General features: G+C 38.4%; 2 protein-coding genes across 2 annotated transcripts in view; both read right to left on the bottom strand.

Moving 5' to 3' along the window:
* The window catches only part of LOC128379341 (NACHT, LRR and PYD domains-containing protein 12-like), a 51,440-nt gene that overhangs the window by 24,438 nt on the left and 1,788 nt on the right, over window positions 1-25,214 (bottom strand). The gene's annotated exons all lie outside the window — the stretch shown is intronic.
* On the bottom strand, window positions 5,280-24,328 carry LOC128379338 (NACHT, LRR and PYD domains-containing protein 3-like). The gene is made up of 7 exons (XM_053338956.1): window positions 24,251-24,328; window positions 22,608-22,887; window positions 19,975-21,760; window positions 19,649-19,822; window positions 14,510-14,683; window positions 8,967-9,140; window positions 5,280-5,370 (listed from the first exon to the last, which is right to left on the bottom strand). Exons 1-7 carry the CDS (start codon window positions 24,326-24,328, stop codon window positions 5,280-5,282), a joined length of 2,757 nt encoding a protein of 918 aa, XP_053194931.1.

Genomic DNA, 25,214 nt, shown 5'->3' with positions numbered 1-25,214 from the left:
CTCTGTGCGGGGGGAGGGAGGGGCGAGCTCATTCTACGGGAGGCCAAAGGGAAGCGTTAGCGGATGTTAAAGAGAAAAAACGATTTTCATTCAAACAAGTCGACGTGAACTACACACTCGAGTTAATCGATAAAATCGGTTTATCGCCCAGCCCTAGTGTCAACGGCTACCAGCCTCCCCTGTTCCCCGCCAGTGAGAAGGAGATTGTGGTCCCCTCGGCTCAAGCCATGGTCAGGCGCTGTCGGCGGATTTGGGCCGGTGCTCGGCGAGTCCTCCTCCGGAGCTCAGCCAAGATGAAAGCGGCAGCTGACAAACGCAGGCAGCCGACTCCTCCCTACAGGCCCGGCCATAGGGTGTGGTTGGCCACTAAAGACTTGCCCCTCCATGTCCACTCCAGAAAGTTGGCTCCCAGGTTTGTGGGCCCATTTCCCATATCAAAAGTCATTAATCCTGTATCTGTACGTCTACGCCTTCCCAGGTCTTTAAGGATCCACTCCACGTTTCATGTCAGCAAGGTCAAGCCAGTCAGAGAAAGTGCTCTGGTGCCGGCTGCCACTCCTCCTCCGCCCCCTCGGATTATCGGGGGCGGCCCTGTGTATACTGTCAGGAAGCTCTTGGCGGTTCGCAACCGTGGTCGTGGGAAACAGTTTTTGGTGGACTGGGAAGGTTATGGTCCGGAGGAGCGTTCCTGGATCCCTTCACGTTTCATTGTGGACAAGGGTCTGATCAGGGACTTTTATGCCCATCACTCAGGGGTTCCTGGGGGGGGGGGTACTGTTATGTCTCGTCAAATCTGTTAATTATGGTGATGTCAGATTGTGTCTAGTTTAGTTCATGTGTGGGTCCTGTATGTTTCTGTTTAGTCAAGTCACTCATGTCCAGTCCTGTCATGCACTTCCTGTTTTATTTTGTACTCACCTTTTCCCCTCTCATTTCAGATCCTGACTTCCCCCCTTTGTGTGCTTTCCCTCCATTGTGATTGTTAACCCCGCCCCTAATTGGTTCCACCTGTGTTCCCCTACCTCATGTTTAAATAGTCCTTGTCTCCCTTTGCTTGCTGTCAGTTCCTTTTTTTCTGTCTCTAGTTGCAGTCATGCAGCATTAGAAATCCAGGGGGGGGGCACAGCTGTTAAATATTAAATATATTAAATATGTGTAAAACAGGATGTGCAGATCTTAAAATAAGCAGCAGAATAAGGTAATCATTTAAAGAGTAAGCAACAGAAATAGGTCATAGTTGAAACAGCAAAATATCTCCTAATAAGGGAAAGGGAAGTATAGAAATTAGGATGGTACAAAAAGGAGAGCAAAAGAGAAAGAGAGCAGATCTCTCTGGGTGAAGGGCTTGAATACTTTTATTCGATGTAAGAGTGATCTCCGCTTTTTGCAAACAGCGTTAAATAAAAAAGGTGATTGAACCAACTCTTGTCTTCAGAGGTGCTCTCTTCTGCATCAACCAACTCGGGAAAGCAAAAACGGTTTGCTTTAACAGTACATAAAGTTATCTCATATTTACTCCTTTCTATAATCATTAACCTTTATAGTCATAGTATACAAGCTTGCTGTTTTAAAGTTGTTTTTCAGGAAGTCGTTGAAGAGTGTGTGACCAACTTGTGACCCCCACCCTTTAGAGCAGCAACACTATGTAAATTAGGGATGGTCCTGAACCAAATAAAAACAAAGGGTTCGGGCAAGGTTTGCTCAGAGCGGGTTGGAGATTGTAACTGAGCAGATCACTGTCTGTTCTCCTTGCAAGTAGAAACTCTAATCCTGTTGTCTTGTCTTCCTTTGTTTGATATTTTAAGTGTTTTAAGTTGCCTGAACCTGACATCTGCAAACTAAAAACACATTTAGATCTGAGCCTTTTGTTTCTAACTGCTAATACTGAGCTCATCCTCAGGCTTTCATTTCTTTAATGTGCAGTGAACAGTGAAGTAGGAGACATCGTTTGAAGTAGTAAAACTTCTGAAACTAAATGTATTTATAAATTCTTAGACTAGAACAGACATAGAATTTGTAATGAGGGAATAGAGGCTGTTTGAAGGATTTTAACATGTTATACTATTTTGTGGGGGGAAAGTTGCAAATGTTTCATGAGGTGTAAAGTAGATTCACATATTTATTAGACCACAAGGAGACACACAGTGCATGTTGTCAAAAACTATTAACAAGAAAACTCCACAGAGCTCCTTTAAACTGCTCTGAGTCATTAAAAGAATTAGAGAAAGAATAAGAAAATAAACAGACTGCTGCTCCTTTGTGTTGTGCTGCTGAACAGAGAGCTCTGCTAAATGTCTTCATAATGCATCTTTTCATTTGTGTTTTTCTCTCTCTTTCTGCTATAGTCTCTCACCCTCTGTGTGAGTGTGATTCAACAGGTTTACATATTTGACTTTTCCCAAACATTAAATGTCAGACTCAGTTTGCTGCAGTGGTCAGTCTGCAGTGATAAATCAGCTGCAGCAGGCTGTTTCTATACATTTACATGACCTCCTCCCATATTTAGTGTCTTTGAACAGCAACACATTAAGACAAAGTCTGTACTACATGAGACCAAACACTCAGTTCTCTTCCATTGTACCTGCTGCTGCTGTCCTTTAGTAAATAAGGACAGACACAGTTTGACTTGTTAGTAAATCTTAAGTAAATATCACCCTGGGTTACCTGCTGCTACTTTACATTTATTGACTGGAAAATCAAACAGCAATAGCAGCCCTGTCTCTGTCTCTGGTTAACATGAAGATCTGTTGTAGATTACAGCTGAATGGAAGCTACTTCATTATTTCTTTCCTTCATATCTACACTACAACCTTCATGAAACCATCTCACTGAATCATCATCAGGTCAGTTTACAGTAGAAACAGTCTCTTACTTTGTGTCTGAGGGTCCAGGTTCATTACTGAAGGTTGGAGGATGATCATTGGACCAGTCAACTCCTCATAGCCAGAGAGATGGATACCCCGTCCTCCTCTTCCTCCTTTCTTCATCTTCAGGAGTCTGAGAGGTAAACCAGTAACACTGCAGACACACACACACACACACAGTATATTAAACGCAGTCCTGACTCTCAACTTAGCAGCTTCTTATTAGTTTCCATGACTTTAACTACAACCAGGGTTGGGAGGGTTACTTTAAAATTGCATTCCGATACAGTTACTAGTTAGTTATATATAGTACTCTGTTATAGTTAGTCATCTTCATGGTTCTGAACAAAACCATGGCCCAGTACTGGATGAATTTGTCAACTGGTGTGACCAGTTCTTCCTCCAGATAAATGTGGTTAAAACCAAGGAAATGTTTGTGGATTATCGGAGGAAGCCCATCCCTCCTGCACCCTGTGTGATTAATGGAGAGTCTGTGATGGCAGTGCTGCACTATAGACATCTGAGTACTGTCCTGGATGATAAGCTGAAGTTTGACGCAAATGCAAATTCAGATGGCCTATGTAAAAAGGTTAAACAGCACTTTTTTTTTAAAGGAAGTTTTTTTTTAATGAATCTGTTCTTTCTTTTAATGTAATTTGCTGGTTCGGCCATTTTAGCCTTAAAAATAAGAGGAGATTGGAAAAGCTGGTCAGACTGTGTTGTGAGATTACTGGTGTGATTACATGAGTAGCTGGTGTTTAAGGCTGGGCTCATTGTGTCTGACCCTCTGCACTCTTTACATGCTGAGTTTCAGCTGCTTCCCTCAGAGCAAAGGTTTAGCCTTCCCAAATAAATGCTGCATCAAGTCACTCTGTCTTGAATGTTATTGGGTGTTCTGTACATTTATGCTGTTTTAGCGTTGTCATAGTTTGAGTATTCATTCACTATTGGCTGTCAACCAAATTGGCGTACGGGAACATTAACGTCTTACCTTACCGTACCATATTGAAAGTGTTCGGTGACCAGTGACCCACTGTCAGGTAAACATGTTACACACACACACAGTCATATCAGTGGAGAGCAGTAATGCTAAGTAATGTGCGCCACAAGCTGTCATCAAGCTGTTATCAACTCAAAGTTCTCTTTTAACTACGAGTCTTTGGGAGTGACACAGGGCGTAACAAACGTCCCTGCCAGCTTTTAAGTTCAATGTGTGTGTGAAGTGTCTGTACGTGTGCCCGCTGCACGCTCCATGCGGTATCTCAGACCATTGGGGATCACAGAGAAAATGCTTCTCTCGATTAAAACTGCAGCAGTGAGTCACGTGACATCACTGTGAGGACGCAGAAACCAGGAAACTACTAAGACGTCAAACTGTGTGATTTCATATTTTTCTAACACAGTTTAATCAACTAAACAATTAAACTTAAAAGTAATCAGCAGATTTATCAATAATGACAGTAATCATTCACTCACCTGCCTCAGACGTTTTTCCTCCTTCTGCTCTGCTGACTGAAGTCTGACTGTCCTATACGTTCAACTTTAACTTCCTCCCTCGCCGTTACTGGAAGTCGTGTGTGTGTGTGTGTCTGTCTGTTTGTCTCTCTCTCTCTCTCTCTCTCTCTCTCTCTCTCTCTCTCTCTCTCTCTCTCTCTGTGTGTGTGTGTGTGTGTGTGTGTGTGTGTGTGTGTGTTAGAGAGAGAGAGAGAGAGAGAGAGACGGCAGACTGGGTGTAGCGTAGCCTGCTGATGATTGTATAGAAGTCACCGTTTCCTTTGATTTGAACACAAATGTTCGGTTCTTCGGAGAACACTGTAAGAGCTACAACAAAATGAATAAACAAATAGGCTACATAAATTAGCGTATAAAATACGAATCACAAACACACATCAATCAAACTCCATTAAAATGTACAGATATGTATCAATAAAAGGATTCACTAACATATTTATTAAATACAATAACAAGAAACATTATATCTTCCATTAGCATTTAACCGTTATTCATTTAACCGTTGCCTAATAAAGTAGTCTAATAAAGAACAAATATTAGACTACTTAACATAAATATATCATATACACTATTAATAAAATATAACAAAACAAATAATACCTTGTTTTCTTTCCTGCTAGGTCGCTTGATCACAGAGGTAACACTTAAATAAATAATAATAATAAATAATAACTTAATCATCTTTCATTAACACCGTTAATAGACGGGCCCTTTGTGTTGTCAAGGCACCCGTCTCCAAGACAACCGTTGTATAAACTTCCTGCTTTGCTCACAAAGCCTTCAAAATAAAACCTTTTTCATTAAAAAAAAAAGGGGGGGGGGGGGGGGGCACAGAAAATGGATAAGGAAACTAAAAGAAAAATAAGCCACGCATAAAATTACCATCAACAGATCATTTTGGAGTCATACACACTGGGAGCGTTCAGGAGGAACCTCCGGTCCAGCAGAGGGCAGCGCTGGGACAACTGGGACCAGAACGTGCTGCCTCTGATCACTGGTCCATGACACCCAGCGGGACTTTAAAAGACTGATTATATACTCAAACTATAAAACATCTAAAACTGGAACAAGAGTTTCCTTTTTAAGAACAAATAAGTCTTAATTCAACCAGACGTTTGTAGGGAGGTTTTAAAGTTTGGACACAACAGAAAGTGAAACACATAAATGAACAGCAGGAAAGACTTGTTAGTATTTGAGATAAAAGAAAGTAGGTACGTCTCTTTAATGTCTTCAAGGTAGAGGATCAACATGAGATGAACAAAAAGCTTTTTTTCATTACAATCATTTTTTTTCTACTTCAGAGCACTTGAATGTATATTTGTTAATAAAATCTTTACTGTGCTACAGACAGTGGAGCGCTGGACTTAATTACCACTTTAAGATACTTTGAGTATTTCCTTTTTATTGTACTTCTACTCCATTTATCTCATGGCTGTAATTTCTACCTAGTATTAAGACTACGATTTTACACATAAGTCATTTTTATAAAAATGCTGATACAGATTAGACCAGTGGTTTCCTACTCACAAAAAAAGTCATTTTAAAGTAGTATCAGAGGTGTCTTGGTGTGTGTACGTAGATAAAAAGACTACGATGACAGTTAGGAGGAAGAGAGGGAAGCATCTCCAGTTTGAGACAAATAAAACATTACAGTGTGTTGATCAGTGCTGAGACACTTTACTGAAGTAAGAGAAGCAATACTGTGATATAAATATATAATATTCTCCATTATAAGTAACTGCAGTGGAAATATCACGTAGGTTAAATAAAAGCATATCAACAAGCTTTAAACAGGCCTGATACATGGATTTGTTTCATGTTATCCTGACGTTTTATCAGTATGACAAGATATAAAACTTCTTGTAATAACCTTTATATTATTTCACCAAACCTTCCACATTTCACAAAATCAATGAAATCATCATTAAAACAAACTTTCTTGTTATAACATAATCAGTTGTTATAACAAGAAGCCTGGAGCCAATTTTTACTTTTCTCTATACAAGTTGTTTTAGTTATTAGTGGTGATCAAATAACAACAGAGACTAAAATTAATTGTCATGTTTAATTGAAGTGAAATGAAACAGAGCAAGGACACAGAGCATCATAAATGTGAAGCAACAAACATTGTTGCATATTGAAAATGGTTTGATCCATCGTCCATATTTCACTGAACACTAACTTCTTTGATCAGCCCAGTTTCATTCAGATAATGGATTAGACTCCCTAACCTGATGGTAAATACATTCTTTACATTCAAGCTTCCTGATTTCTCTCTTTTTAATGTTTCTGGTTCTCCAGAGTATTTATGGCAGTGAAACATTACAGGCTCCACTGATTCCTCTATTTGACAGAGGTCACATGATCCTGCTGGATGTTTGTTTCATGCATCAAACTACTATTAACTACTACTAACTACTACTACTAATAGTCTGATGTGTGTGAGGAGAGGGGGCTATGCTGTGTGCTTTTTTAAAATCACTGCCTAATCAGGAAAGTGAGCTGCTACATTTATTTACTAGATTTATTAACCTGACATGGTGTTTTAGTTGCTTTGTGCAATCAGGCAAGTTTTATTGTTGAACTACGTTTTGTCTTCTACCACCAACACTCTCAGTTAGAGAAAAGGTGAAAGAAGGTGTAAAGGAGAACCCATGACTGAGTTTGTCTAGAGGCCCAAAATCACTAAATCAGCCTTTGATCATGACAGTTGCACAATGAAGGATATCTCAGCTTCATTACAACAGCTCAAATATTTTTTAGGCTTGTTTATAATTTCGGCTGCTTCATATAACAGCAGAGAAACAGCCTGATATTAGAGAGGAGGATGCAGCTGAATATATCTGTTTATATTGTTACAGTGTTTTGACCTTCATGTAGAGAACAGAAGGTAACTTGAGGTGTAGCTGAAAGAGGAACTGAACAGTGGAAGAGAAGATGTTCTTCATGGAGACGGTTTACAGCATGTGTCTGTACAATATGTACAAGATGCAGCATTATTACAGGCTGTGAAACCATGTGGCTGAACCAAGACAATTTCATCAGCTCAGTCAAATCACCGGTTATCTTAATGAACATCTCAGATGCATTTGTTTCTCAGGCTTTCTTTACAGTTTGTAAATATCATCTTATAATGCATTTTGGCTTCATAGTTTTGTTAGGTAACTTACCAAGGTTATGTGTCTGGTTACCTGTCTATACACATAATATACCAAATTACCACTGTTTAATATTTACAGCTGAGACTGTGAGAAAAGTACAACACGTCATCATCATTTCTACTTTGCTGCTCTGACTGTGGTAAAACAGCGACGTCTCACTCTCTCCCAGCAGTAATCCTTCTCCTGCTGAAAGTCACAGTCAATTCTCTTCTGCTTCATTCATTAGTTTTAGTCCTCCTTAACTCTCAGTGTGATTCTGAGACGCTTGATAAATATGAGCCCAGCTCAGAGTCTGACTTATAACACCTGTTTTTATCTTTATCTACATCAAACAGCTCATATATAACAAATGTGTAAAGTTCTGACTTCAGCTAAATCCAGAGATAACTGTTCAGTTTGTAGTCAGTTAAGAGACTTAAGTGAAGATGATAAAATCCAGATCCAGACTCCAGATGGATCATCAGGATCCAGCTGATCCTCTCTCAACACTCCTGGATGTTCACTTTCACTCTGACAGAGATCATCACCAGCTGATGAGAGAAGAAGAAACAACAGAGGAGATAAATGAGTTTAGTGAGACTCACTTCATCAGCTGTCAGTCAGTGATGCAGCACATCCAGTATAAAGAGCAGCAGGGACTTCAGTCCTGTTCAGACCAGAAGTGGAGTGCTTCCTTTCAGCTCTCATGTTAACGTGTTGGAGTGAACACACTGAGCTCCAAGCTCACACACCTGCACACACTTTTACTATCAAGTGTGTTTCCTCTGCAGATTTCACTGAAGTACACAGAGGAAATAAAGTGCAGAGAGTCATGAACACATCATTAGTGCAGAAACAGAGACATTCACTTATCAGTTTACTGATGGATTTACTGCTGATACATGTCAACTCTTATCAAAGTTTAAAGCTACAGAGTCTCTGTGGGATTTGAAGACGTTTCCTGCTGTTAAATCATCACATGCAGCCTGGTCGCCACAATGGTTTGTTTCTACAAACTAAGAACATGATGAATCTCTACGTTTCAACAATATGAATCATATCAATATTGGTAAAGTGATGTAGATCAGATTTGATGATGTGACAGTTTGATGATGAAGATCACTGTCTCTATATATGTTGTAAGGCTGTCAGCTGTAATCCAGCTTTATTTCCTGCAGACATCAACACAACAACAACAGTCGTCTTCACATCAACTCAAACACATGATCACAACAAGCTTCTGGCTCATCTGATTGGCTGACTGTTCTCTCTCTGTCTTTCTGTCCAATCCTGAAGCGTGTCACCATTCTCCTCTCAAGGCTTCACTGAGGAAAGCAACACTGAGAAGGTTGGAGCTTCACCAGGAAATACTGGATCTTTACTTTAATACTGACCGTGTTAATACTAAACTGCTGAAACCAGCACAGACTGACTCCAACTCTCTACTGACCTCAGAAACTCCAGTCTGCAGCGTGGACTCTTCTGAAGATCAGACAGCAGCGTCACGTCTGAAGCCTTCAGGTTGTTGTCACTCAGATCCAGATTTCTCAGATGGGAGGGGTTGTCCTTAAGAGCTGCAGCCAGAGAAGCACAGCTGGTCTTTGACAAACTGCAGCCAATCAATCTGAATAAAGAATAAAAGAGGTCACTTTAAAAGACAAAGTTGATGCTTGAAATCATTCAGTGTTTCATGTTGTTTCAATGTTTCATAATCTGTTCAGAGCTGAAGAAGTTTAGAAAGTACAAGTTTAGGAAATGGAAACTCCATGAACACCCTGCAGGTTAAAAACTGTCAAACAGAAACAGTGAAAAGGAGCTCTCATTAATATCAATGACTTCATGCTGCTGCTTCAACGAGTTACAAGTGATGCAATAAAAAGTATTTTTTTTTAAAGGAACAAGAACTTTTCATTTTCCTTTTTCTAAACTGAACTTCTACTCTATACTTGAGTATATTTTTAAACCAATGATCTACTTTTCTACATTTGCCATTTATAGCTTCATTACAACTAGTCTGCTCTAAATGTGGGGACTGAGTGTAGACTGTGGTCAAGCTAACCGCCTTTTAAATTCTGTTGCACAGTTACTGCAGTAATCACGGTAGTCTAAAAGCACTCCTTAGGCATTGCTTTTAGGCTACCGTAATTACTATAGTACCAGCTTCCTGGAAGAAAATAAGCCCCACTTCTCTTTTTATCATGATGAGACTTTTCATGTGTAGCCTTAATCTTTGACGTTATGATGATGACATTAACTTATCTTGTAGCTAGTAATCTGCTGGGCTTTTAAATTGAGGTACATTAAGCAAAAAAATTACAAGTTGTAATTTATTAACCAGGTACTTTTTTACTTTACTTGTGTCATTTTTAATGTGAGTACTTGTACTACTTGAGTATTGATTTTCAGTACTCTACCCATCACTGATCACTTGCAAGGGCTTCATCATTATGCACATTTAAAAAGAAACATGAATGCTATCCCATAAAGCAACACATGGACTGTCAGTAGCTGCTGTTTCAACTTTATCACTTTGAGCACAGACAGCAGAAACTGAAAGTGTAGAAAAGGCCCCAAAGTTACATGTTAGATTGTTAAGTATTGTTCTGTTCTCTGTCTGATAAGCTGTCAGTGTAAATGACTCTTATAGTGGTCTGTTCGTAATAATTTCATACAAAACTTTATTTTCCCTTTAGTTCCCTTAGACATCCACTTCCTGTAAGCTTTTATTTTGACAGTGCATTTTTAAAAATGGTTTGGATCCTTTATTTTGAAGCCTTTCTCAGCCAAACAGGAAGTAGATGCAACTGTCGTCTGAGAGTCGGTACCTTGACATAAAAAGTGGTTAATTAACGGTGTGGATGAAAAAGTGTTTATAAGTTATTTTTGTGATAAGTTAGTGAGACATCTTGGATGATTAAGCGCCTAGCTTGAAAGGGAACAAGGTATTTTGTGTTTTGTTGTACTTTATTAATGTATTATATGTAATATATTTATGTTTAGTGATATTTGTTCTTAACCTGTTATGGTTGAAGATAATGATCAAATGTATATTAGTCTGGTATTATTATGCATATTACAGCATATGGGTAATATATGTATGTGTTATCCTTCATTCAGTTTATATGTTTGTTATCATTTCTTTATAGAAAACTACACAACAATAACATCCAGCTGTTGCTGCATGTGTCTCTGTATGTGTTGCTGCTAAAGGAGAAGTAAAGGAAGTAAACATCACATCTACTTCTCTCAGCCCTTTATTCATCCATACTCTGGAAATGTGGCCTTAAGTGTTCTGGCCAACACAGCAAAATACAGTAAATACAGTAAAATACTGAAAATATAGAAAAACATTAACTTCATTGATGTAAGTTATGTATGTTCATAAATTAGGTTCAGTTGTTAAACATTAAGATCAACAATAGTAACAGACAGTCAGAGAACTTACATCAGTCTCTCCAGTCTACAGTGTGGACTCTTCAGAAGATCACACAGCAGTTTAACGTCTGAATCCTGCAGCTTGTTGAGACTCAGATCCAGCTGTCTCAGATAGGAGGGGTTGCACTTCAGAGCTGAGACCAGAGAAGCACAGCTGGTCTCTGACAAACTGCAGCCTAACAATCTGAAGAAAGAATAAATGATGTAGATTAAAATCCATTTATAATCCAATCAGATGTGTTCAGGTTTTAAATGTGTAGTTCAACCAAGGTCGATTGCTCTGAGACAACAAGGGAAGCTCACCTTCCCCTAAAATTTCATCAAATAAATTGTCAGAACTATCATTTTAAATTCACACTAAAATTATAATTTACATTACATCAAATATGCACTTGAATGCGTTAGATTTTACAACGTCATCCTGTAACCAGTTATTTCCCGACGTGATTTCCCGATCAACCACTGGCAGTCTACCGCAGACTCAGAGCTTCTGTATTATTTATTAATGAATGCTTTTCGGTGTTCTTAAATGTCCGTTTCAGTTTCACACTTTCTTGTATTAAATCCTGATCAACTACAACACTTGCCTGTTCCTTGGAGGATATGATGCAAGGAAGAGTTTAGCTGACTGTGAATCTCAACACACGACAAGAGTCACATTAAGATCAATAATAGTAACAGACAGTCAGTGAACTTACTGCAGATACTTCAGTCTACAGTCTGGACTCTTCAGAAGATCACACAGCTGCTCCACGTCTGAATCCTGCAGCTTGTTGTTACTCAGATTCAGACCTCTCCATTGGGAGGGGTTGCACTTCAGAGCTGACACCAGAGAAGCACAGCTGATCTGTGATAAACTGCAGCCACACAATCTGAATAAAGAATAAATGATGTAGATTAAAATCAATTTATAATCCAATTAGATGTGTTCAGGTTTTAAATGTGTACTTCAACATTACTATGTCCTAAATATTACATATTGAATATAAATATAAACATTAATGTAAAATATAAATATAAATACAAATATAAATATAAATATTAAATATTAAATATAAATTTAAATATTAAATCTAAATATTAAATATACTTAAAGCTGGAAAACAGCGCTCGGGCCCTAAATATAAATTTTAAATATAAATATCAAATCTAAATATTAATGTTAAATATTAATCTGAATGTTAAATATAAATATAAATATAAATGTTAAATACAAATATAAATATTAAATATAATTAAAGCTGCAAGTCAGCGCCCAGGCCCTAAATAAAAATATTAAAAATTAAATCTAAATATGCATACAGACTTTGTATGCCACACACACCAAAAGAAAAAGAAAAAGATGCGCTTTCTATCGCTTATTTGCACCTCATGAGTTCTTTTTATAAAGTCACTGAGGTTGAAACAAGTAACAAGCCTGTTTTGACATGTAAGGAGTAGAAAGTCCAGATAGATAGTGTTCAGATGTAGGGAGTTAAAGTAAAAAGTAGTCAGAAAAATAAATACTCCAGTAAAGTACAGATACCTGAAAACTAAAGTACACTAAAGTACAATAACCAAGAACAAATACTTGGTTCCTTCCCTCCTCTGCTCATTTTTGGCAAATGATACAGTTTGAAAACGAGGCACGGCTTCAATCTGATGATGCAATGGCGTCGGAGGACGTTTATAAAACTCTACATTTCTATTTGTGTAAAGCTGGTCATATCTATAAATAAAATGTAATCCAAAGCCAGGCTAAAAGTCTTAAGTTTGCTTTTAAAAATGTCCACACTGGCAGCTGCTCTCAGGTCCTCAGGAAGGCTGTTCCACAGACGTGGAGCAATAATTAAAGGCTGCTTCATGTGTTATACTTCTAATTTAATGAATAAAAGACCTCTATCTGAAGACTTGAGAGTTCTGGATGGCTCATGAGTTAAAAGCTAATCTAATAGATAAGAAGGAGTAAGACCATTAAGAGCTTTAAAAATCAATAAAAGAATCTTAAAATGGATCCTGAAGCACACAGGTAACCAGTGCAGAGACTTTAAAATGGCTGTAATGTGAGCTCTCTTTCTGCTCTTCATCAGCACACGTGCAGTTGAGGTCTGGAGTAGTTGTAATGGTGCAATATTCTTTTTAGGAAGACCAGAAAGAAGAGCAATGCAATAATTAACTAACTAACTAATTAAATAACTAATTCGGTGCACTGAGGCTCGTGTCTTTAAAATGTGTAAAAGGATAATACACCGTAATGAATGTAATATGAGGAGTTTTAAGCGCAGTGTGCAAAATACAAGGAGGAGAAAATGCTAACATGTTATTTTATATACTTTAGCACACACATTGTGATTTACCAAACCTGAAGGTAATGTTGCTGACGGTAACTGTGTCTATAAATAATAAGTTTGAAGGGCAGATATTAACCTGCTGTTACTATGGAGATGAGGAGACGGAGGCACAATGATATAATACACAAAGAACCGACTTTTTCCACCCATGTTAATATTTGCGGAGTGGGATAATTTTGGTTTTACTAACAGCATTGACTTTGTCACTAATACTCTCCTATAAAATGTTTGTTTCTGGTAATATTAGTTTTGCTGTAACTCAATATATTACTATATTACTTCCACTAGAACCTGATCACATTTCATTTTGCGCTTGCAGCTTTCTGCTCGCCCAACTCTCCATTAAGACACAAAACTCTCATTTAAATACTGCTGTCTGCACCTGTTGTCATTTGTGCAGTTATTCTTAGTAGATCACCTGCAAAACACACTTTAACCAAACTGTTGCTCTGCACACGCAATGTAGTAGCCTTTATTTGGATCTTATAAATCAGGCCCTTAGTGTCTTTCTTAAAGTCAATCTACTCTAAAGACAATCTCACATAGTTTCACTGTTAAAACAGTTTGATGCTGCTGTTTTGTACATTGTACATTTTCCATTTTGAATGTGATTTGTTTGTGATAGTTTTGGATAGTTTTTAAAATGTAATTTACAACATTTAATATCTAAATTGTAAATACATTTGTAATAGTATCTGGCGTTTTACATTAATATTTTAATACATTTTTAAACTGAACATAATGTTTAATAATAGTAATCTGGAAATGATTAAATCTAGTATAATTACACTGAATAATTTATGTGATATATGTGCACACAGACCAATCAGAGGTGAAAATAATTTTAAATTTGGGCTGAATTATAATTGAGCCAAATGATCAGACATTATTCATTAAAACACATGAAAGAACATAATAAAGAAATATTTCTCCTTCATCAAGTAAACTTGATCAGTTTCAAACAGATATTAGTTGAGAGGATCATCTGTATACAGATGTGACTCTTTACCAAAACTTATAAACATTCATTTACTTTAACAACTAACAGTGAACATTTTCTACAGTTTCTTTAAGAATCAGTCATCTTTTATAACTACAGACTAAACTAATCAGTAAAATACTGAAAATATAGAAAAACTAACTTCATGGATGTAAGTTATGTATATGCATAAATTAGGTTCAGTTGTTAAACATTAAGATCAACAATAGTAACAGTCAGTGAACTGACCTCAGATCCTGCAGTCTACAGTCTGGACTCTTCAGAAGATCACACAGCTGCTCCATATCTGAATCCTGCAGCTTGTTGTTACTCAGATCCAGCACTCTCAGATGGGAGGGGTTGTACTTCAGAGCTGAGATCAGAGAAGCACAGCTGGTCTCTGACAAACTGCAGTCATCCAATCTGAATAAAGAATAAATGATGTAGACTAAAATCCAAGAACCTGCAAAATTTGCTGACATTTTTAAAACATTTTGTGTGTGTGTGTGTGTAACAGGGTTGTTAGAGATTAAAGAAGTTTGTCAGCATTTATTTCTGTACTTATTCAGTATTTATTTTATTTAGTAGTTTTATTCTTATTTTCTTGTGAAACAGGTTAACATTTTATGTTTATCTCTGCAAGCCTCCTTTCATTAGTTGTGACTGAGCACCCTCCTGTGGCCGGTGGTGGTAAATATAATGACAGTAAAACATCAGCTCGTCTCTTTTTCCGCTGATGACGATCTGAGATACTAAAAACAGCTCTGTGATTTCCTATTAAGTTATGAAACTGCCTTTACTGAAGTTAAAGTGCAGGTTATTTGAGTTATCCTGTCACATTTTGTGACTATCAGTGAGTCGCTATTTTATTGTCATATCTGTCTTTTCTTTCTTTGAGTGAAGCTGCGCTAGCTTGCTAAGTCTGTTTGTGCCATGTTTGAGAAGTAATGCACAACCAGAGCAGAGTCACGCAAATTACCGTTTTCACACGCACTCACGCCACGCTGCTATTGCTCACTGTCAAAAATAATACTGAACTATCTTTTTAAGATCATTAGTTTGGACCCCCCCCCAAACACACACACACTTCTACCATGTCTATGATCAGTACATCAGTCTATCCACTCAGCTCTGTTTTCAGAGTGCTGTGTCAGTGCTTCATTATTGAGAGAAAACCTAAATCAATGAAACTCAGCTCTATGTTTTCACTGATACCGACACACACACACACACACACACACACACACACACACACACACGGATGTTACTGTAGAGAGGACTGGTCTGTTTTTGCATGTTACTGTAGAGAGGACTGGTCTGTTTTTGCATGTTACTGTAGAGAGGACTGGTCTGTTTTTGGTTGTTATTGTAGAGGACTGGTCTGTTTTTGGATGTTACTGTAGAGGACTCGTCTGTTTTTGGATGTTACTGTAGAGGACTGATCTGTTTTTGGATGTTACTGTAGAGAGGACTCGTCTGTTTTTGGATGTTACTGTAGAGGACTGGTTTGTTTTTGGTTGTTACTCTAGAGAGGATTGGTCTGTTTTTGGTTGTTACTCTAGAGAGGACTGGTCTGTTTTTGGTTGTTACTGTAGAGATGACTGGTCTGTTTTGGATGTTACTGTAGAGAGGACTGGTCTATTTTTGGTTGTTACTGTAGAGAGGACTGGTCTGTTTTTGGATGTTACTCTAGAGAGGACTGGTCTGTTTTTGGTTGTTACTGTAGAGGACTGGTCTGTTTTTGGTTGTTACTGTAGAGGACTGGTCTGTTTTTGGTTGTTACTGTAGAGAGAACTGGTCTGTTTTTGGTTGACAGTTTCTTGGCTTGATGTTTGCTTCCCCAGACAACATGGATATCAAGTTGTTTTTCCAAATAAGAGTGAAGTGAGTTATTAATGGTAGTAATCAGTTAATTTCAGCTAACTACACCTGAGTCTCTTATGGACAGGAGCTGACTAATAAAAGCCTGGCTGCATCATTTATAAACTGGCTCATAAAATTGACAATTATTCTACTTTTTTGAGGAGTAATCATTGGCCTGCTGCTGAGGACTTTGGGTAAATCTCCAGTTTCACAGACTGATATTTTACAGTCAGTTGTATTTACATTTAGTATTTATATTCAGTATTATTTGTTCTGATTATAAACATGAAAGAATAGATACTGCTCACTAAATAATGATCATCCACCACCTCTCCTGACATCTAGGTGCATGAGAGTGAGTCAGAGACAGGTGCAGGATGCAGTGACAGTGCAGTTTCAAACAGATGTTAGTTGAGAGGATCTTTTGTATACAGATGTGACTCTTTATGATGAATTATAAACATTCATTTAATTTAACAACTAACAATGAACATTTTCTACAGTTTCTTTAACAATCAGTCATCTTTTATAATTACAGACTAAACTGTTCAGTAAAATACTGAAAATATAGAAAAAATTACTTCATGGATGTAAGTTATGTATGAACATAAATTTGGTTCAGTTGTTAAACATTAAGATCAACAATAGTAACAGATAGTCAGTGAACTTACAGCAGATCCATCGGTCTACAGTGTGGACTCTTCAGAAGATCACACAGCTGCTCCACGTCTGAATCCTGCAGCTTGTTGTTACTCAGATTCAGATGTCTCTGATGGGAGGGGTTGGACTTCAGAGCTGAGATCAGAGAAGCACAGCTGGTCTCTGACGAACTGCAATCATCCAATCTGAATAATTACAATAAATACATGATGGAGATTAAAATCCATTTATAATAGCAATTTCAAACCTATTTGGCTTGGAAAGAGGGACCAGACAATTGAGCCCATTGTTGTTCGCATTGTTTATTGAACCGTTAAGTTAGGGGATTACTCAGAACAATAATATCTCTGGTATAAAAATATTAGACCAAGAATACAAGATTTCTTTATTTGCTGATGACGTTTTAATTAGTTTGTCAAACCCCAGAAAATTCAATTTTGGAACTACTATCATTCTTAGATGCTTTTGGCTCGGTTTCAGGCTATAAACTAAACATCCAAAAGACCCAAATACTAAACTTCAATTACAAACGTAGCCAAAACATTACTTCTACGATTCAACTAAAATGGAATCTAGAACATATGAAGTATCTGGGAGTCAACACCCCAAAAGATTTATCAAACTTATACAACTTAAATTTTAATCTATTAAATAAGGAATTAAAGGAAGATATGAAGAGATGGAATCTTGTTCCAATATTAAGTTTTGAATCTCGGATTGAATCGGTAAAAATGAACATTTTGCCAAGGATACTATATCTATTCCAGACCCTCCCAATTGAAATTAATGATAAACAATTCAACAAATGGGATAAATTATTATCATGTTACATTTGGCAGGGGAAAAAACAGGGAATAAGGTTCCATTTAATAATAATAATCAAAAAATAAGGGTGGACTGGCTCTTCCTTGCCTAAAAGATTACTATATATCGGCCCAGCTAAGGATCCTGTTCTGTTGATGTGTCTCAGATTACAAAGTAAGATGGAAGGAAATTGAAGAAAACATATCAGATATCATATCAATAGTAACAGACAGTCAGTGAACTTACATCAGAGTCTCCAGTCTAAAGTCTGGACTCTCCTTAAGATCAGACAGCAGTTTAATGTCTGAATCCTGCAGCTTGTTGTTACTCAGATCCAGCTCTCTCAGATGGGAGGGGTTGCACTTAAGAGCTGAGACCAGAGAAGTACAGTCTTCCTTTGTCAAACTGCAGCCACACAATCTGAATAAAGAATAAAGGATGTAGATTAAAACCCATTTATAATCCATTCAGATGTGTTCAGGTTTTAAATGTGTAGATCAACATCAATATGTCTGAATCTGTTAAATGAGCTCTTCTTCCTGTATTTGGTAGTTTAGTAGGTGTGTGTAATTAAAACATGTTATTGGTGGCAGTAATCATTTCTCCTGTCCATACTGACTGTGAAGTGGTCTCTTCCTAACACAGCTACACTGTAGGAAATGACTTAATTCAGCTGGAGCTAATATGAGGCTTTGACAGTCTGGTAGACTCACACTTGATTTGTCTGACTCAAATATTTAAAACAAAATTCCCTCTTTGGGTTTGGATCCCTCCACTGCAGCTCAGCAAGGAAACACGGAAGAAACATTTTTGACTTTTCATTTTTTATTTTCTTGATCATTTGGGCTGTGTTTATGCTTATGACATCAAATTATTCAAGGATATTCTTTTAAATTTTTATATTTTTAATTTCAACCAATCACTTATTATGGGTCTATAATATACTGTATAAACAAAAGTGTTCCTCTGGGAGCCTTAGGAATAAAAAAAGAAACTAGGGATGCACCGATCCAACTGTTTCAGTCCCAATACCGTTACCTGGTCTTTACGTATCGGCTGATGCCTGATCCGATCCGATACCATTGTTGAATCAATAAACTGTATAACTCGCCATGTGGAAAAGACTGAAGGCAGGAGGCTTGATTTAAACTTTATTTTCTAACTTTGTAAACAAAATCTAACAAATTAACACATAGATGTAGACATGAGGAGTTTAGTTGCCACCTCCAGTTTTCATCTGGTTCACTGTCTCTGTGTGAGCAGCACACACTGAGGGCTCAGATCCAACTGAGGTGAAACTTACGGCTCTTTAATACAGAGATCATCATCACAGCCATGAAGAAGATCTCTCATTAAGACTTAGCTTTTTCACACTGAACCAACCAAAGCAGCATAAAGCACTCTCTATTTCATTCTTCACCAAGAGCACAGAATTTCCATGACAGTATATAGAAAATAATTCAAATTTTTTGCATTTTTTATCATATATATGTAAACAAACTGGCATTTAAAAGGTTAAAATCCTGAAAATTAACATTTGATATTTATTTTATTATCAGGACTGATGTTGGTTAAAAAAATAATCCATTGAAAGTAGGAAATAATATTCATTTATAATGGCATGCAGGTGGTCGAGTGGTTAAGAGTGCATGCCATGTACGCAGCAAACCCTGGTTCGAGTCCCGGCCAACGGACCTTTTTGCATGTCACACCCCCATCTCTCTCCCGTAATTTCCTGTCTCTACTTTCAAATAAATAATTGAAAGGAGAAAAATAATATGAACTAATATTTTTATGACAGTCCTTTTATGCTGACATTGTTGTCCCTAAGGAACTCTGAGGAACACTTTTTAAGTGAGGCACAAGGGTTAAACTGTGGAAGTCCTTTTAACACAAAACAAGTGGATTGTGGATTTTCAATTCCTGAAACATTTTAATGCCACAGATTTGAGCCAAAAGCAAATCCGGAAAATCTATGAACCAAACATCTGAAACTTCAGTGAAGGATTTTAATTGAATCTATAGAAACAAAACTAGCAAATCTATAGTCAGTAAACTGACCTCAGAGTCTCCAGTTTACAGTTTGGACTCTCCAGTCCAGCACACAGAAACTTCATCATTGAATCAGTCAGGACGTTGTAGCTTAGGTCCAGATCTCTCAGATGGGAGGGGTTGGCCTTCAGAGCTGAGGCCACAACTTCACAGTGAGTGTTTGAGAGATAACAGCGAGGAAGTCTGTAATGACACATAATTACAACATATGTTATCATGAATGAGGACACTTTAAATCTACTTCATGCATTTATTGAAAAGCAGAAGTTGACAGATAAACAGGAAACAAGAAGACAGAGACAGAGAATAACAAGCAGCCAAGGTCCTGGACTTACCGAGCCTTTCTGCAGTTTCTCACAGCTGGGATCAGTCTCTGTCGTCCGTCCCATGATGTGTTGTACTTCTCCAGGTCCAACTCATCCAGAACCTCCTCTGACATCTGCAGCATGTAGGCCAGAGCTGAGCAATGGATCGCAGAGAGTTCCTTCTCTGATCTGTTCTTTGACTTCAGGAACTCTTGGATCTCCTGATGTACTGAGCTGTCGTTCATCTCCATCAGACAGTGGAAGATGTTGATGCTTCTGTCAGGAGAGATATCCCCAGTGTTCATCTCCTTCAGGTTGGTGATTACTTTCTGGATGGTTTCTGGACTGTTGTCTGTCTGACCCAGCAGGTCTCCTAAGACACTCTGGTTGGACTCCAGAGAGAGGCCATGAAGGAAGCGAACAAACAGGTCCAGGTGGCCATTTTTGTTTTGGAGAGATTTCTCCATGGCTCTCTTCAGGAAGTGATCCAGAGATGAGTACCTGTAGTCTTCTCCTAGGAAGTCCTTCAGTACCTCTGTGTTTCTGCTGGTGTAACAGTGGTACATGTAGACTGCAGCCAGAAACTCCTGAACGCTCAGATGAACAAAGCAATAGACTGTTTTCTTCTGGAGTTTCTCTCTTTTGAAGATCTGTGTACAAAATCCTGATAACACTGCGGCCTCTGTGACATCAAGACCACACTGCTTCAGGTCTTCTTTGTAGAACAGGATGTTTCCTTCCTGCAGCTGTTCAAACGCCAGCCTCCCCAGCTTCAGAAGAACTTTTCTGTCAGCCTCTGTCAGCTCCTCTGGACTCGTCTCATGTCCCTCATCATACTTGCTCTTCTTCCTCTTTGTCTGAATCAGCAGGAAGTGTGAGTACAGGTAAGTCAGGGTCTTGGGCAGCTCTTCTCTCTGCTCTGAAGTCAACATTTCCTCCAGACTTGTAGCAGTGATCCAGCAGAAGACTGGGATGCGACACATGATGTGGAGGCTCCTGGATGTCTTGATGTGTGAGATGATTTTGCTGGACTGCTCTTCATCACTGAATCTCCTCCTGAAGTACTCCTCCTTCTGGTCGTCAGTGAAGCCTCGTACTTCTGTTACCCTGTCAAAACATCGACGAGGGATCTGATTGACAGCTGCAGGTCGGGACGTTATCCAGATGAGAGCCAAGGGGAGCAGGTTTCCCTCAAAGAGGTTTGTCAACAGCACATTGAGTGATGTCTTCTGTGTGACATCAGTCACGACTTCCTTGGTGTTGAAATCCAGTGAAAGTCTGCTTTCATCCAGGCCGTCAAAGATGAACAGAACTTTACAGGTAGCGAGCTTCTTTGCTGTGAGCTGTAATGTTGGATGGCATTCCTGGATCAGCATGATCAGATTGTACCGCTCATCTTTGATCGAGTTCAGCTCCCTGAATGGAAGCAGAACCACCAGATTGATATCTTGGTTTTCGGAGCCCACTGCCCAGTCCAGAGTGAACTTCTGCACCGAGAAGGTTTTTCCAACGCCAGCAACACCGTTAGTCAGAACGCTTCTGATGTGTTTCTTTTGGTTGGGTAAGGCTTTAAAGATGTCGTGGCATTTGATTGGAGTGTCATGGAGGGTCTTCATCTTGGAAGCTGTCTCAAGCTGCCACACCTCATGTTGAGTATCAACTTCGTTACTCCTTCCCTCTGTGATGTAGACCTCAGTGTATTTATCGTCAAAGAGGGTTTCACCTCCTGGTTCATCACTTGTTTCAGTCACATTTTGACATCTCCTCGTCAGATTGATCTTACATATACCTAAACCCTTCTGCAGATCACTATCTGCTGAAAAAGAAGAAAAATATAGATCTAACCAACTATAAGTGTTTATACTTATATAATCAGTTTACTCAGAGAAACCAGGTTATGTGGATAATCATGGAATAAGTTAACCTTGAGAAAATTTGTTTGAGATTTCTTGTCTACATTGACTTTATCTCAAAACATACCTTTCTTGTTTTATCAGTGTTAGTGATAGAAGACATGTGTTAGTCCTCACTTTTTGTTCTGTTTTGCTTTTCCTCACAACATGAATGTGTCTGGATTTAACAAACAGTAAAATGTTAAATGGTGGAAACTAACTTATTTAGACTTCTAGAGGATAATTTGTGTTTGTTTAAGTTTTAGTTGGATTTTAAATACAAGAATAAATCTCTTTGTAATGATCTCCCCTTTCATTCAGTTGCTCCACTTTTAACTATCTACAGTCTTTTGTTTAGTACATATGATGTGTATAAATGGCAGAGAAATTGAAACAGGAGAAATCTACCTGGGAAATAACAAAAACAATAAATGAATAATCATAATAATAATAATAATAATAATAATACTTTTTCTTTTGTAACTAACATTTCATTGTTAGTGAAAGTCAAAGTTTGTCTGAAATTCATCAAAGACATGTATGTCAGGGTTAATACTGCTGTCAGTGCCCCACTGGCTAAAAGAACTGGAGTTATACCCTGAGTGCTGCTCTGCAGTAGCCCACTACCCCTAGTGTATAGGATGGGTGAAATCAGATGCAGATGATGCATTTTGTTTCAATGTATGTAAGTGCTGAGAAATTACAATAAAAAATATTAATCTGGATCTGGATCTGGATGTGATGTCATGTTTGTCTCTTCCTGTGACTGACCTTCTGCTCCTGAGCCGATGTTTGATAACTCCTCCACCAGATCATTCCTGTTGATCTTCTTTAAAATGCTCTTCATCACCTCCACAGCTCCAGAAGATTCATATTTCTGCACCATCAGATCTACAGCATCCCGCCTCTCTGCCTCCTCCAGCTGGCTCTCTTTGATGGGTGGGATGTCGTCCACCGTTTCATTCTTCAGGTACCACTTGAACTTCTCAAATTCATCAACTTTTAAATCTTCCAGAAGGTTTAGGAGGTCGACCGTCATCATCTTGGCTCTCTGGTAAAATCAGAGAACAGATAAGAGACGAGTTGTGTTTCTTTCAGTCGGTCAGTAGAAACTCATTCTGTGTTTCTACTGGATCTGACTGATTTCACAAAAAGTCCAGTTTGGCTGCAGTCAGAGAAACTCAAGAGGATCATCACTAAAAACGTCTCATCACAAGTCTACTCAGTAGCTGTTCTGGAGCGGTTGTCATGGAAATGTGTTAAAATTAACATTTTTCTGCTTAAATGTTGAGAATAAAAGTTCAATCTTTAACAAATCCTTCCTGTCTGTCTCTAGTCATGGTAAATCAAATTCTAGTCCTAATGATGCTGACAGTAAGCTATCTCTGTTTGAGCTCTCTGTGACACCAGAGATGATAAATAAACTCAGAAGGTTCAGTCTTTTTTTTTTTTTACTTCCTGCTTTGCTTGAGTGCAGACGCTTCGCTCTTTGCTGTCCGCTTTACTTTCTTTTTTTCCATTGAAATCCTGTCCTTTTGCTACAAAATGTATGGAAAGAGGGTCCTGGGTACTAGTGATGGCGAAATGAAGCTTTCCGAACCAATGACGCTTTCAATGCAATTGTATTGAAAAAAGGTTCATGGTTCGAAGCTTCAAAACTCCATGAGGACCTCTAATGGTGATAGAGCGATATTGCATTGGGGCCATTGTGATGTAGTTCAGAGGCCTTGAATGGTGTTTATAAAGAGTGCTTGTGGACAGTATTGTCTGTAATATAATAAAGCACATTGTTAAATGATCAGATGAGATAAAGACTTTTATTTGTCCCACAGTGTGGAACATTAGGCTATATATAAATAAATGAATAAATATATATATATGAATACATGAATATATATATATATATATATGAATACATGAATATATATATATATATATATATATATATATATATCTTTCAAATATCATTATTATTAAGTAATTAATTATTATTATATCATTACTAAAAAACAGGGGTAATAATGTGTAGTTTGACATTGTGCATTAAAGCAAATTAGTAGCTAATAAGTTTCAGTAATCCCGGTCGTATAATTGTCGTGATAATATAATGAAAATAATAAATAATAAAAGTGAAAAGAGAGAGAGAGGGTAAATGTAGATATCCACCAAGAAAACCCATTGTGGGACTCGGACCGTGATCGCTCATTTGAGGAGCGAGTGCGCAAGCCACCTGACTATCCGTGAAGCGTTTTAAGCGAGAATTCAGCAGGCATATACCGTACCAACTCCTACACAACCCACAAGTGCGCGTCCGGTTTCAGGGCGCTTTAAAGATTTGAACCAGTCATGTGGGCGTGCGTGACAAATGAAGCTTCGGACGTCATTGGTCATGTGATCATCATCAAACGAATCACGCTCCGACACAGTGGTTCACTGCTCGGTGGTTCATTTTTCTGATACACGCTTCGAATCGTTGGTGTCACAGGTAACATCACTACTGGATACTTCTATATCACTGGGAGCTTAAGTTATGAAAGTATCTCAAGGTTACCACTATTATTTAAACTCTTTTACTTCGTGAGTGTGGCCTATCAGCAGCACAAGCCTGCACTATAGTGACTGGGATTGAGGAGCTAAACTAAGCTAAGCTAATTAGCAGCAAGATGCCTCCCTTTTCCACGGATGATTACCACGAACTTCATCAGAAGATAGCAGTACTGGAGACGAAAATTCAGCGACCCAAAGTCAACATGCAGGTAAATGGACAATATGGGAATGAAACCACTCTACTGATGACCCAAATCAGTGGACAGGAGCAGGCTAACAGACAGCTAATTAGCACCACCAAGAAGCAGGAGGCTGGTGGTTACGGCAGTAAATCAACCAGTAGTCCTCCCTGGAACTCTCTTGGTGCAAAGCCAAAGTATAAATCCCCTCAGATATGAGAAGACGGTTAACGGGCAGAACCCAGCACCCGGAGACTCTGAATCAGCTAAAACTGGGTGGCCTGCACTGCCATCACACAGGAGGGTCTCTTCAACCTCAGTACCAAGGAGAAAACAGCCGTGGACTGTGGAAAAAACAAAAAGTAAGAGCAAACCGACCCAAGACACAGGGATTCTACTAGAGAACAGATTTGCTCCGCTTTTACAAGACCCTGACTCTCCAAAAGAAAGGTAATCTTCCAGTACCAGAGAAAGGTATGTGGCTAACTCAAACACTAAAAGGCTGCAGAAAGAGCTAACCACTGGGCCTCAAACGCTGATAGTGGGTGACGGAGCTGTAAATAAGATAAAACACTTTTTCAACAACAACACCAAAGTACTCTGTTTTACCAACAACATGGTGTCCGATATCTTAGAGAAAATTCTGGAAATC

The sequence above is a fragment of the Scomber japonicus genome, chromosome 18 (genome assembly GCF_027409825.1).
Source record: "Scomber japonicus isolate fScoJap1 chromosome 18, fScoJap1.pri, whole genome shotgun sequence".
NCBI lineage: Eukaryota > Metazoa > Chordata > Actinopteri > Scombriformes > Scombridae > Scomber > Scomber japonicus.
The sequence above is the reverse complement of the archived record's forward strand: the minus strand, read 5'-3'. Positions and strand labels throughout refer to the sequence as shown.